Source organism: Hypomesus transpacificus, chromosome 23, assembly GCF_021917145.1.
Source record: "Hypomesus transpacificus isolate Combined female chromosome 23, fHypTra1, whole genome shotgun sequence".
Taxonomy (NCBI): Eukaryota; Metazoa; Chordata; class Actinopteri; order Osmeriformes; family Osmeridae; genus Hypomesus; species Hypomesus transpacificus.
In genome coordinates this window covers 8,249,084-8,261,350 of record NC_061082.1, presented here as the reverse complement: position 1 = coordinate 8,261,350, position 12,267 = coordinate 8,249,084, and the positions used below count along the sequence as shown (strand labels likewise).

General features: G+C 41.7%; 1 protein-coding gene across 2 annotated transcripts in view; it reads left to right on the top strand.

Annotated features, from left to right (window-relative positions):
• Positions 1 to 2,372: 2,372 nt before the first annotated feature.
• The window catches only part of adcy5 (adenylate cyclase 5), a 43,453-nt gene continuing 33,558 nt past the window's right edge, over positions 2,373 to 12,267 (top strand). For both annotated transcript variants that reach the window (XM_047047837.1, XM_047047836.1), the window contains exon 1: positions 2,373 to 4,556. In XM_047047837.1, the coding sequence (XP_046903793.1) occupies positions 3,633 to 4,556 (924 nt within the window). In that variant the 5' untranslated portion in view covers positions 2,373 to 3,632. The remainder of the gene's footprint in view (positions 4,557 to 12,267) is intronic.

Below are 12,267 nucleotides of genomic sequence, written 5' to 3'. Positions count from 1 at the left end.
TTGACTCCCAAACTGAATATTTTATGGATTTGGATTAAGCCAACAAAAGTAAAAGCATAAGCCCATTTCTGTGTTTATTTTTTTTTAATGTTTTACTGATGGTTCACCATTCTAGTTTTGTCATTTTTCATTAGTGGTGTTGGTTCTGTTTTTGGAGGGCTTGGTCAGTGGTCTGAGCTGAGACTAGTTTACCTGCAGTGCTGCTTTGTGGTGTACAACTAGTATTGGGGACTACTGACTCTGAAATTGAATCCCAGTATTATTACTATTCCTACAGTAAAGGGAGTCGTCCCTAAGAATACCTCCCACTTTGCAACTTAATTAAAAGTCCTGTGGATTTGATATATACCAAAGCTATTCTCCAAAACTCACTTTCAAACCTGATGGTTGCAGAGATCCCTTTACAACGATCAAGTTTAGCTAACAGCACAACAACCCACCATCTTTGATAGTGAAATCTTACTATTGCTTGTTTGAAGACAGTTTGACAGCATGGTTATGAAATTATTAGGTATGTCTGTGATGTCTGTGAAAGACAGGTATGCAACATGCAAAATTGCATGTCAGAGGAAATAATCAATTTGCCCAGAGTACTTATAATTGGGCACATTGGAAAGAGAAAAGCATGCCACATGACTGCATTCTCCTGGTTCTACTCACTACTGTGAGGTTTTTGATACAAATGTTTTGCGTGGAACAGGAAAACTTTGTACAAGTATGATGCATTATATGAATATATATTTATAATAAACTCAATATGGTAAGCAAGCTGATGTTTCAGAGGTTGTTTTACATAATCCATAAGGAAATATTGAAAAGGTTGTTGGAAAACGAAGTGTTATCTGTATGTGTTATGTTTGATAAAAGTAGTATCGCTGCTGAACAAATTCCCTGACCACTCACATGATGGCAGTAGTGTTCTAGGCTACTTCAGAAAAACAGTATGAGTGTCCTTTATAACAAACTGAATGATGAACATTTTTCCTTTAGGGACTTTCACAACATCGATATTAATAAAACTTTGATTTTCCCCAGTTTGGTTAGGTTTCAGGCCAGCTCAGAAGGCTTTATGTGATGGATAAAACATTTTTCTAAACACTTCAAATGTGTCCTCTGGAGACATAAATCCTGTAATTCATCAACAATCCTTTTGGGCATTTTTCTTATCTTAATCAAACGCTCATCCTAACCATTTCTTCCCCTGTAAAAGAGCAACAGATACATTAAGCTAGAGTGTGCATTATTCCACTTACACTGTAAGCAGGATTCAAACCAGGGCTTTTGCATTGTACCGAAACACTTGTTCAGCTAAAGTAAAGGATCACATAGCAGGAGATAGTACATAAAATACATTCATGGTTTTCAAAATACAATCTATGTGTGCACATGCATACAAATATGGTGTGATAAGTACACCGGTCACATGCATTGTGTTCGGCCCTCTTTATTTACACTTGTTTAGGTCACTTACATTTACAACACTGTGCTTGAATTGCATTATTCTGGTAATATAATGATCATGTTTCCACTTTTGCATAATCTCAATGATTCCTTTATACTTATTCAGAGCATGTTATGTCCCAAGCAAGAGAAACCGTGAGAAGAAAGGGATTGCTGTGTATAAAAATCTACACAAGAACACTTAGCTAGAACACTTAGCTGACACAGTAACATCATTGTTTCTCCTCATTTGTAATTCATGCAATTTGTTCATATCCTTTAATAAAAAGGAAGAGTAGATCAGATGAAGCCTTTATGAGGTCTGTGTCCTCTTTTTCCATAAAAAGCGGATGGCTTACATGTGATCCTTTCAGTGGAAGGAAACTGCAAGATGGCAATAGGACAACGAAAAAACCCTTTTCACTGTTTTAATAAATGTCAATTGTTTCTTTAAGTAAGTGTATTTTCTACCTAATAAAAGCAAATCAAAGTTCTATAAGAGAGGGAGATTGAAAGGGACAATATTGAAAAACTATGGAGTGTTATGTGATAGAATGAAAGGTTACTGGACTGTAAAAGTGTATGTGTTCAAAGAATTATGTCATGACTCACTGTATACAATAGGCCAATGCAGTTGGTTTGTTCTTAAATGAATTGCTTCATGCTTCGCAATGATGGCTCCACAACTATTGATAAACATTTGATGAGGAGACTAGTTGTCAACAGAACGCCAAGTGTTAAACGTTTGTGCTCAGATCCAGCTGTGATCACAGACCCGCCCATTCATCCAGTCAGGTCTGAACTGACACCGGCAAAAGCCAATAATAATGCTGTATGTGAAAGTCATATTCTCGCTTTTCCAATAGAAATTGGAAAAAGGCGGACTCTAGGAATCACACTTGGTTGAATGGCAACCCAACTGAGACCGTAAATAGCCGATGATGCTCACTTGATCAATACAACGCGTTATTCTCTATCCTTGCTTTATGGGATTTCGTGAAAAAGAAGATCTAGTTAGTCGGATAGAACGCTTGGATTCTTCGACGTTGTGCACAAAATAGGGTGGCCATTTGCACCGACATCGTTGAAAATGTGTCCTGAATGAATATGGATCCAAATTGGATTGAGTCATCGGGGATCTCGAGTGCTAATCTGCAGCTGTTCAATGTTGCGGCAGGTTATTAATTCTTGTAGAGTTTGCATAAATTATATACTAATAGAGTAGCCTAGCTAAAGAATACAGTCGTTTTTTATTGTGTGCGGCTTGGAGACCAGCAGAATCGGAGTGCTTTCCTATACCACCATCGGTCAATGAGGGAAGTGATTGATTTAGCCTAAATGTGAGGATATAACCATCGACAAGCCTGGAACCAGTAGCACAGGTGCATGACCATAATCCTATTGGTTGAAGAACAAATGTAGACAGCACCATGGATTTGTACCCCATAAACTCAAATTGGTACCGCTTTTACTTTTCAAAAATTTCTATTTCACAGGGTAAAAGAAAATATTTAGGGAGATATAACGGATTTGCAACGTAATTTGGGGCTCAAGTTGCGTAATTATTTATTTCATTGAATAATAGCATTTAACTATAGGCATTCTCCGTTTGGCAGTCAGGCCTAATAATATTGTCAGAAGTCCACCTGAAAATATGCATTGTACACAAGATGGTTTTGTTGCTGGTGAGTCCCAGGTTAGCCTACTTTTTCTCCTTGTTCAATGGTTTTGATCCTCGGAAGAATTCTTCAACCGGATTTTTTGGACACAGTAGGCTACGCATTGATAAAATGTAGGCCTATGACAAACATTTTTGATAAAATGTGTTATTCGGGCCGTACATAAATTGTTGGCGCTGAACATTTTATACATTCGATCGTTTTGAATAGCTTAGGCCATATAGGTCTTAAGTGTGCGCTATTCCACAATGACTTTGATTTGAACTTTCAGATTCGTAACCCCCAATGAACTTTTACAAAATCCTAATTGAGAGCTGCAAGAACCTTGCTAAAGTGTATTCGTTTGAAGTTTGGTAGAAATGTCATTAAGAGTAGGCCTATAGCCTACTGTTTATTCTCAATCTGTTAGGCAGACCTTTAAGCCCAGAGTTGGAATTTGGGAAGTTTTATTTTATAAAAGGACTCGTTGATGTCGAGTCCTTTTTTTATTAATTTTGTCTGAAATAGGCTATAATGTCGAGATCAAACAGTGTAAGCCCCCCTGGAGTCGGTGCGCCTGGACTAAGGGGAGGGACTGAGCACAGATCAGCTTGGGGCGAGTGTGAGTCTATTGCCAACGGATGCCCATACTCGGCCAGATCGCCGAACAAAAAGCTCACCCGGTCGAACAGCAGATGGAAAGAGGAGGATGATTATGATCGACAAGCAGGACGAGCCACAACAACTGTTAGCAGGGTCAGTTTTAGGTCTAGGTCTGCGTGGCAAGACCATGGGGAGGGGAGCCGTAACAACAACCGTTCATCCCCAAAGCACGCTGATGGTGAAGTGAGAGCCAAGTCGGTGGAACTGGGTCTGGAGGACCGGAGATCGAAGCCCAAGTCCGAGGAGGAGCTTATGCCCGAAGTTCACTTTTCCATGGTTGCGTGCTGCAGCAGCGTGATGCAGATTTTTAAATCCAAGAAATTCCAATCGGAGAAATTGGAAAGGCTTTACCAGCGTTACTTTTTCCGACTTAATCAGAGCAGTTTGACCATGCTTATGGCCGTGTTGGTGCTCGTGTGCGCGGTCATGCTGGGATTTCATTGCGCCGGGGGGATATGCAGCGTAATTTACGTGGTGGTCTTTGCCATTGCCATCCTTCTCATCCTCATACTGATGGTCGTCTGCAATAGGAACGGGTTTCATCAGGACCACATGTGGATCGTCTGCTATGTGGTTATACTGGTCGTGCTAGTGGTGCAGGTGATTGGGGTTCTACTTGTGCAGCCGCGAAGTGCCTCTGAGGGAATCTGGTGGACAGTGTTCTTTATCCATGTCATCTACACGTTGCTCCCGGTCCGGATGCGAGCTGCAGTTATCACTGGAGTTATTCTGTCCGCCATCCATGTGGCCGTGTCTTGGACGCTAAACGGGGTGGATAACTTCATATGGAAACAGGTAAAGTAGGTTCGTCACTTGGAAGAGAGTGCAGTTGTAGGCTATATATGGTCTCTACCATCCACATAGAATTAAAGTTAAAATGTCAATAGGTTTAAAGTAAATTCTGATAAATTAAAACGTCTGGCCACAAAATCCAGAGAGATAGAACGACAGGTTTCTATTAGCCTAGGCTACTCTTAAAGTTATTAGGCTATTTTCTTTTCAAAATAGCCTATGTGTCTCGAAGTAGGCTACAAGTTAGCCTACTGAATTATTATACTGATAGTTTAGGTCAATATGCATATTAAAGATGCCGATGTTGTTCTTTGGCTTTCACCGGGATGCCTGCACCTTCTTGTTGCCACGGAAACTGTCAAGATTGACTATTGCTCAGCACTCTTTTCTTTGAGCGCAATTAGCGGAAGTTAGGCAAATCGTGAGTGAATGCAAGTCGGCGATCAGACGTTTTCCTTAATAGCCAAGGTGTGTGCTCGAGTTTTTCACGAAATGTACACAATGACATACTTAACACAAAATGCCAAACTTCACCGAGCACAACGCTCTGATTCTCACACAACAATTTGGACATGCCGCTTCCTCTCCCAGTTTTCTTAGCTTTGTTTACTTAGATCGGTGTGTCAACCAATCCCAGTGCAGCTAATAAACTGCCTAAACAATGGCCTCATCCAGAAACATACTTACTTGTAAGTAAGTATCCACTGAGTGGAAACAGTGCATCAGCCAATCCACCATTGAAGTTAAGGGGCTTGTAAATGAATCATTTGGCAGCCACAAAAGGAGAAAGATTCCAAACTGCACAAACAAATCATTCCCATAGGCTTGTTGGCATAGTGTACACACAATTATAATCATGGTATGTCTGCATTTAAAAGTTTTACTACTGTACTACTATGAGCTTTAGCTTTTGCTATAGACATGTGAGCCAGCATCTAATTGTATTTTCTGTGAAAATAATGTCTGTTTGAAAGTAGTGTGTGGGAAAGAGCTCCTGTATTTGTTTCTCTTTCCTCACAATCCTGTTGTTTTTAGCCTATCAGATCTTCCCCTGTTTACATAGGTTCCAGCAGGTTTCCAGAGTTGAACACCATGTTTATATGAGATCCCATGAAGATGCTTGTTTAAAAATGCTCCCAGGAATAAGCAAGTACCCAGCTTGAAAAGACAACTTCTAAAGCTATATCATATTATGACGCTAACCGCCTTGAGAAATCTGGAATAATTGAAAGTTTCAAATACAGCTGGAACATGAAAAGGATGGAGGATTCCTCTCTCATGCTTAGTGAAGGGATTATTTCTGATAAGGTTGTGTTTTCATTGGTTGCCCAGAGAGGTGCCATTTGAAGGACATCCCCAGCAGCATCTCTTCAGATACTAATTAGATGAGAATCAAAGACTTGAATATCACATAGCCACTTTACCTCTCACCGCTCTACCAGCTTGGAGAGACATAGACTCCAGAGATGTATATGTCCAAACTACAGTACCAATCAAAAGTTTGGACACGTGCCCAAACTTTTGACTGATACTGTACATTGACCGAGGGCCTCATATAACGAGAGCTGGTTAAAACCCTTAGGTTCTTCCTTGCTAATTTTCAGTTAATGCAAAGCCCACTGTACACACCCTACCTCACAATTAGTCTGTCTTTGGTCTACAGTTTCACGTTTTTCTTGCACAATTTTTCATTTTCACGCACCTCTTTTTTTCGTCTCTCGTTAACTTTTTATCAGAGAGGAGCAGGTTAGGTGGTCAGTCCTTTCTGGCACGCCTCCAGCTGTAACAAGGTTTGCAGCCTCTATAATTAAATTGCCCTGCGCTGTAACGTGCCGACTCGCCGGAATTCAAAACAGATGTCCTCCCCTTTTTCCCCTCTTACTCCAACTCTCCCGAGACAGACCTGCTTTTAATTTGCCTTTGAGACATAACCCCCATGGAAGCATTTAGCTATCACTTCAAATCCAAAGTAAGTTCATTCTAGAACACAGCGGTCTGAAACATGCCCAGGAGGAAATACAAATGAGAACATGCTGCTGATTTCAGATTTTCGGAAATAAAAGAGGTTGAAGCGCCTCTTGCCCTTTTCTTCATTCCGATGTCGCCAGCATTGTGTCTTGTCGCGTTGCTTTGGTGTAGTGATTTTACTTTGACCCGGTGCATGGTCAGGTGTGTGCGCGTCTGAGGAAAGTTGATGGGTATGTAGGGAGGTGTTTTCTAAGTCACCAGACACCAGAGCACCTAACTGCATCGTGCAACCACTTTAGTGTCCTCTGGGAGCGCAGACCCTGCGCAGTACTCCCTGTAACTTAGCAACAGAATCCGTATTTCACAACACCATCCACAGCCTCTTAGAGCTTCCCTCCTAAGAAGACCTCTGTTTGCTTTTCATCTCCAGCCCCTTCCTGAATCTCCAGCCTTCCCTTGTAATAACTCAGTATAGATAATTGGGACAGAACTTCATGGCACCATCTTGGGCTGATGTTCATTCCATACCCACACTTTCACCCCAATGGCCCCACTAAGTCATTTTTCAGGAAACGGTGGGCCATAATGCTGTGGTCAAGATCTCTTTCAAGACCCAATGGGATGGGTTAGGTTGTATAGATAGATATATATTGTTTAGATATAACTTATTTTCTGACATCCCATGACAATTTTGAATCACACTTGCTTACAATCATTTCATAGTATCATATTATGTGAGAGGTGTGATGAAAAAAACGAGATGTGTTCAAATAATGATGCCGGATTTACGTCAGTTGTAGAGACGTTGGATAAACCAATGTCTAGAGCAGGTTGTATTTGGTCACATGACACCCTAACCAAAATATAACCAGAATACAAACAGTTGCGTCCGCTGGGAGAGGTGTCATCAGGGTTTGGATCTCCATCACTTGACAGAAGCCAAGGACATCCTCCAATGCAGTGTTTAGTCATAATTAGGATGGGGTTAGGTGAAACGTGAGGTGTGAACTGATGCTTAGCCAAGACTTCAATGTTCAAACTAAGATTTTTGGTTTGTTTTAATGATAACTAACCACAAGAGCTCAGTCTGGACACCATCCTCTGCACAGAGCTGTAGAATGTGTAGAACTGTAAACAAAAGGTATACAAGGGTAATATGCACTGTTTATTTAAGTAATGGAAAGATAGAGTGTTGTTCTTACAGAGAAACTAACAGATACATGATAACAAGTATTTACTCTTTCTAATTTCACTGAAGAACATTTAAATGACATTCAGCTAGTCTAGAGACAGACCACCTGCAACTCTAGATTCCATTAGACTCATCATCTTTGACAGTGAAACGAAAAAGAAATATAGCTGTTTCATCTTATGTTTAAAGATGAAATATAAAGGTATTTTCCCCTCTTTTTGTTTCACAGTAGATTGTCAGTCTCTATAATAACCCAGAAAGGCCACAGACAAGGGCTATACAGAGCTCTAGATGCTTGGCTCTATGCCTCAGTATTGGACAGTGAATGGACCAAGGCCAATATCCCAGTGTTCTGTCTCATTTGCATGGTTAATGGTCATAGATAATCGGCCATGGTGTTTCATATTGCACATTCATATTGCGCTGCATTGTCAGGATCCTTTTAGACAACAGGGTGCTTGTGCAGTTTGTATTGTAGAGTCCGACCACCACTGTTGGACAGTTGTTTTTTTTTAATCATCAGCCTCTGTGTAGAAAATGTCAGATTGATCCATTAAGGGAAACACACAAGTAAAACATTAGTGTTATCTTTCAGGACTATGATTGAAGCTTAGCCCTGACCAGCAGAGTAGCCGTTGATTATTTGAGGAACTGTCACGGAAAGACAAACTGGGAAGCTAATCTCAACAGCTGATGCTGCTCTTTCAGACTTCAGTTTTAAACGTTCAGTTCCAGTCCTTCAACTTCACTGGCAGTGTGTGTAGTCACAGACGCCCAGGTTTGTCTTTGTCCCAGCCCTGGGGGTTTGCCTGAGGCTAGGCCTGTAGGGGTGAGGAGGTGTGAGAGGGGAGATAGGAGCAACAGGGTCTCATCTTACCAGGGCTGTGTTTTCCTTAAAACTCAAGCTTTTGTGTCATCATTGGAATTGATCCAGTCTTCTAATGAGACCTAATGAATGTTGAGTCAAAAATGACCTGCCAGTTTGAATGAAAGTAAAACGATATGAAGGCAGTCTCTTACCATAATGGGATGGAAATGACTTGCTGACGATTTTGTGTCTTTGTTCGATAGATCGGCCCATTCAAATCAGCAAATGGTTTTTGCATGAAAAACAATGCCAATCAGCGTGCCTGTGGTGTGGTGTATGGGATATAGACCCAGGGCCAGGCTTTGTGAGATTGCTTGAAAGCAAGCAGAGGGTTTATGCTCTGCATCATGCTGTTCTGCAAATGAATGATCCTCATTGAAAACAGCCTGGCCTAGCCAAGCTGTGCCTGGCTTTGTCTGGACACAACCTTAGGATGAACCCTTCAGTTTGCCCCGCTCACACCCTCTGTGTTTACAGTATAGCTGCCTGTTGGGGCGAGAGTAATAGGGTTTTCTCTCTCTTCGCTCTTCACGCAAATAATGCTTTTACCCTTCTAATGATGGCTTAAGCGGATTTTTTATTTATTCATTTGACTATGAAACTGTTGTTTCTTTTGAATTCTTTCTCAGAAGCTCAGTATAAAATTGATGAGATAGTGCTTATGGTGAATACTTGAAAACCTAATATGCTGAATATATCCTTTTATTCTGTACCAATGACCTTGAGCCTAGGATTCCCGCAGAGTTCATCCCACAAAGCTGCATAGCTTAACGCTCAGCCAGAGGAGCCTGTCCACCTTGCTCTGTGTTAATTTGGTGTCAGTGCTAACGGTTCACGTTGTTTAATACCAAGGGCATTCATGCTTAGATGACCTGTCACTCCTCTCCATTGCTTGGTTCAGTGGTGGACCTGCCTTGGTCAGTATCCCTGTAGGCTTTGATAAATGGGGCATGTTTTCGCAGTGATGTAGACCGGTTAATTGATTGCTTGCCGTCGTGGGCATAATGATGTGCCATATTGGCTGCCTGCTATCATTATCTTAACTTGTACCTCTTGCCATTGTCTTAATTAATTAAGGAATGAATGACAACATGCACTGTATGAAGGAAGAATATTGTCTACGTGATCAACATGCATTTCTCCAACTTTGAACATACAGGGTCGTATCACCAGAGTGAACTGTGAAGAAACTTGCATTCTTCACTGGAGCGTTTTGCTCAGCTCTGGGCAATTTCTACTGAAGTAAAAGATGTCACCCCCACAGAAAACCCTTTCCCACACAACAGACATTCTGGTTTAGCAATCCACTGTGAAATGGCCCTAAACATTTTTTTACAAATTAAAAAAATTATTTGTAACCCGTGCCAATGCCTAATGCACACCTGTTTCACCTGTTACCGTAGACTCTTTGAAATAGCACCTCTTGGTGCTGGGTGACCCTTTAGATGACATTTGATGTGAAGCTTCAGATTTATTATCTGATGGACTTCTCTGTGCCATGCCGCTGTCAGGGGGAGTCCAGTGTAGCTGCCCTGTCAGGGGGAGTCCAGTGTAGCTGCCCTGTCAGGGGGAGTCCAGTGTAGCTGCCCTGTCAGGGGGAGTCCAGTGTAGCTGCCCTGTCAGGGGGAGTCCAGTGTAGCTGCCCTGTCAGGGGGAGTCCAGTGTAGCTGCCCTGTCAGGGGGAGTCCAGTGTAGCTGCCCTGTCAGGGGGAGTCCAGTGTAGCTGCCCTGTCAGGGGGAGTCCAGTGTAGCTGCCCTGTCAGGGGGAGTCCAGTGTAGCTGCCCTGGAGGGTGGAGGGTGGAGAGGGCCAAGCCCAGGCTCAATCTCTCATCTCAAATTCTTGTGATGAAAATTGAATGGGGCCTTATGATACCTGTTGACCTGAATTCTGATTATGTCTTTCTTCATCCCTCCCTCTTTCTCATTGGTGTGTTTGATTGACAGTTACACAGCTGAGTTTAAAGAGCTTTAGAAACCTAGCAGTGCATGTTCATAATAGCCTCTGCTGTTCCCAGCTCATACAGTACAGGACAGAGTGAAGTTTCTATACCTTTTCTTGCCATTGTATTAATTCTGTACAGCCCTTTGTGTTATTTCTGTGTTTGTGCGTGGGAACGACAACCAAACTTTGGGGAACATTTTTATATTTGCATAAACCACCCTGGCCATTTCAAGCTCACTAAACATTAGGAGATAGATGGCATTAAGTTAATCCTGTGGGTAAATAATGTTCTTTGTTTCCATATTGAGAACAGTTAGAACTATGGAAGATGTTGATCCAGTCGATCAAAATGGATCCCATCTGTCTTATTTGGTTGGGAAATTCTTCTCATAGTTAAACATGTATTTTCTGCCAAGAGCCACAGTTTAAACAGTCAGTTTAAAGTAACAGACTTGTTACCGTGTTATTAATCAACCTGCCACTGATGACTAATGTTCATATGAGTTATGCACTGCGATGGATAATATCCTAAGACGTGCTGGGATGGCTTTTTCTTGTGATTTGATCCACAAAAAATGTGAAAGTGTTTTATTTGTCATGAGGGCAGTATAACATTCTGAACAAAGACATTCTTAGGACATGGCAGTACAGCAGCAGGCATATACAAATAGTAGTAGGCCTACATTTGTTTGACATTAACATTGCCCCCTGTCTTTATGTGTATATCAACATCTCACCTTTACATCATAGTTCTAAAGTGGAGGTCTAAACAGCAAGCACGCTCAAGAACAAAAGGCAATCTACTGTATACTAGAATATCAGGTATGGGACTCCCTCAACTGCACAATTCTGACTTTTCTCCTTGCTTTGGACTGTCAGTTATTCCAAAAGTCTATTTGTAGCTGCTAACACGCTAATAATGCTCTGTATAGCTCAGCCCTGGTTGGCTGGCTAGGCTATTGCAAACTGTTGACAGGTTTGCATCTCATATCCTTCCTAGACCCCCTCTGGTGATGTCAGGCATAGGCAGTTTCCTCAGGTTTTCTAGAAGCTTCTTGTTAAGACAGGAATGAATGAATGGGAGGTATGATTGAAGCAATGTCCAATAAGCTTCGTCCTTATCATATCTGATTCCGCTGTATCTCATGGCAACACAGGATAATTGAGGACATATTGTGAAGGTGACCTGGTTGGTCAGGGTGTAATAAGGCTGGACACACTGTTCCACAGCCTTTCTCTATGTCTCTGTACATCCCTTTATCAGCTCTTGAGATTGGAGTATATAGCTGTTCAAAGTTATGTTTTCACGGCGCCCCTGTGGCTCATTGGATAGAACATACCACAAGGCTGAGACTTCCCCTCAGTCTCCCCTAGATTTCCTGTCTATTCTCTATCTCTGTTCAGGCAAAGGCAAAAAAAAAAGGGCCAGAATATATATCTTTAAAAAGGGTAATCTACCTCTCTCTCCATCTATCCATCCACTTAAGTACCAACTTGTCTCTGACCGATGGGGATGTTCTGGACCACCATACAGTAACATATGCTCTCCGTGCTCTGGGGTTTGTCTCACCTTTCTGTTTCTTTCCCTTTTCATTTGTCCTTCGCTTTCTTTTCCCTTTTTTACTATTCCTTTCCCCGTCCTTTTCCCTCATATCTTTCCTTACTTCTTTCCTCTTTGCTTTTCATTGCCCTTTTTTCTTCCCTTTCTCCTCTTTGCTCCTTTTCCTTTCAACCTCCCCCCTT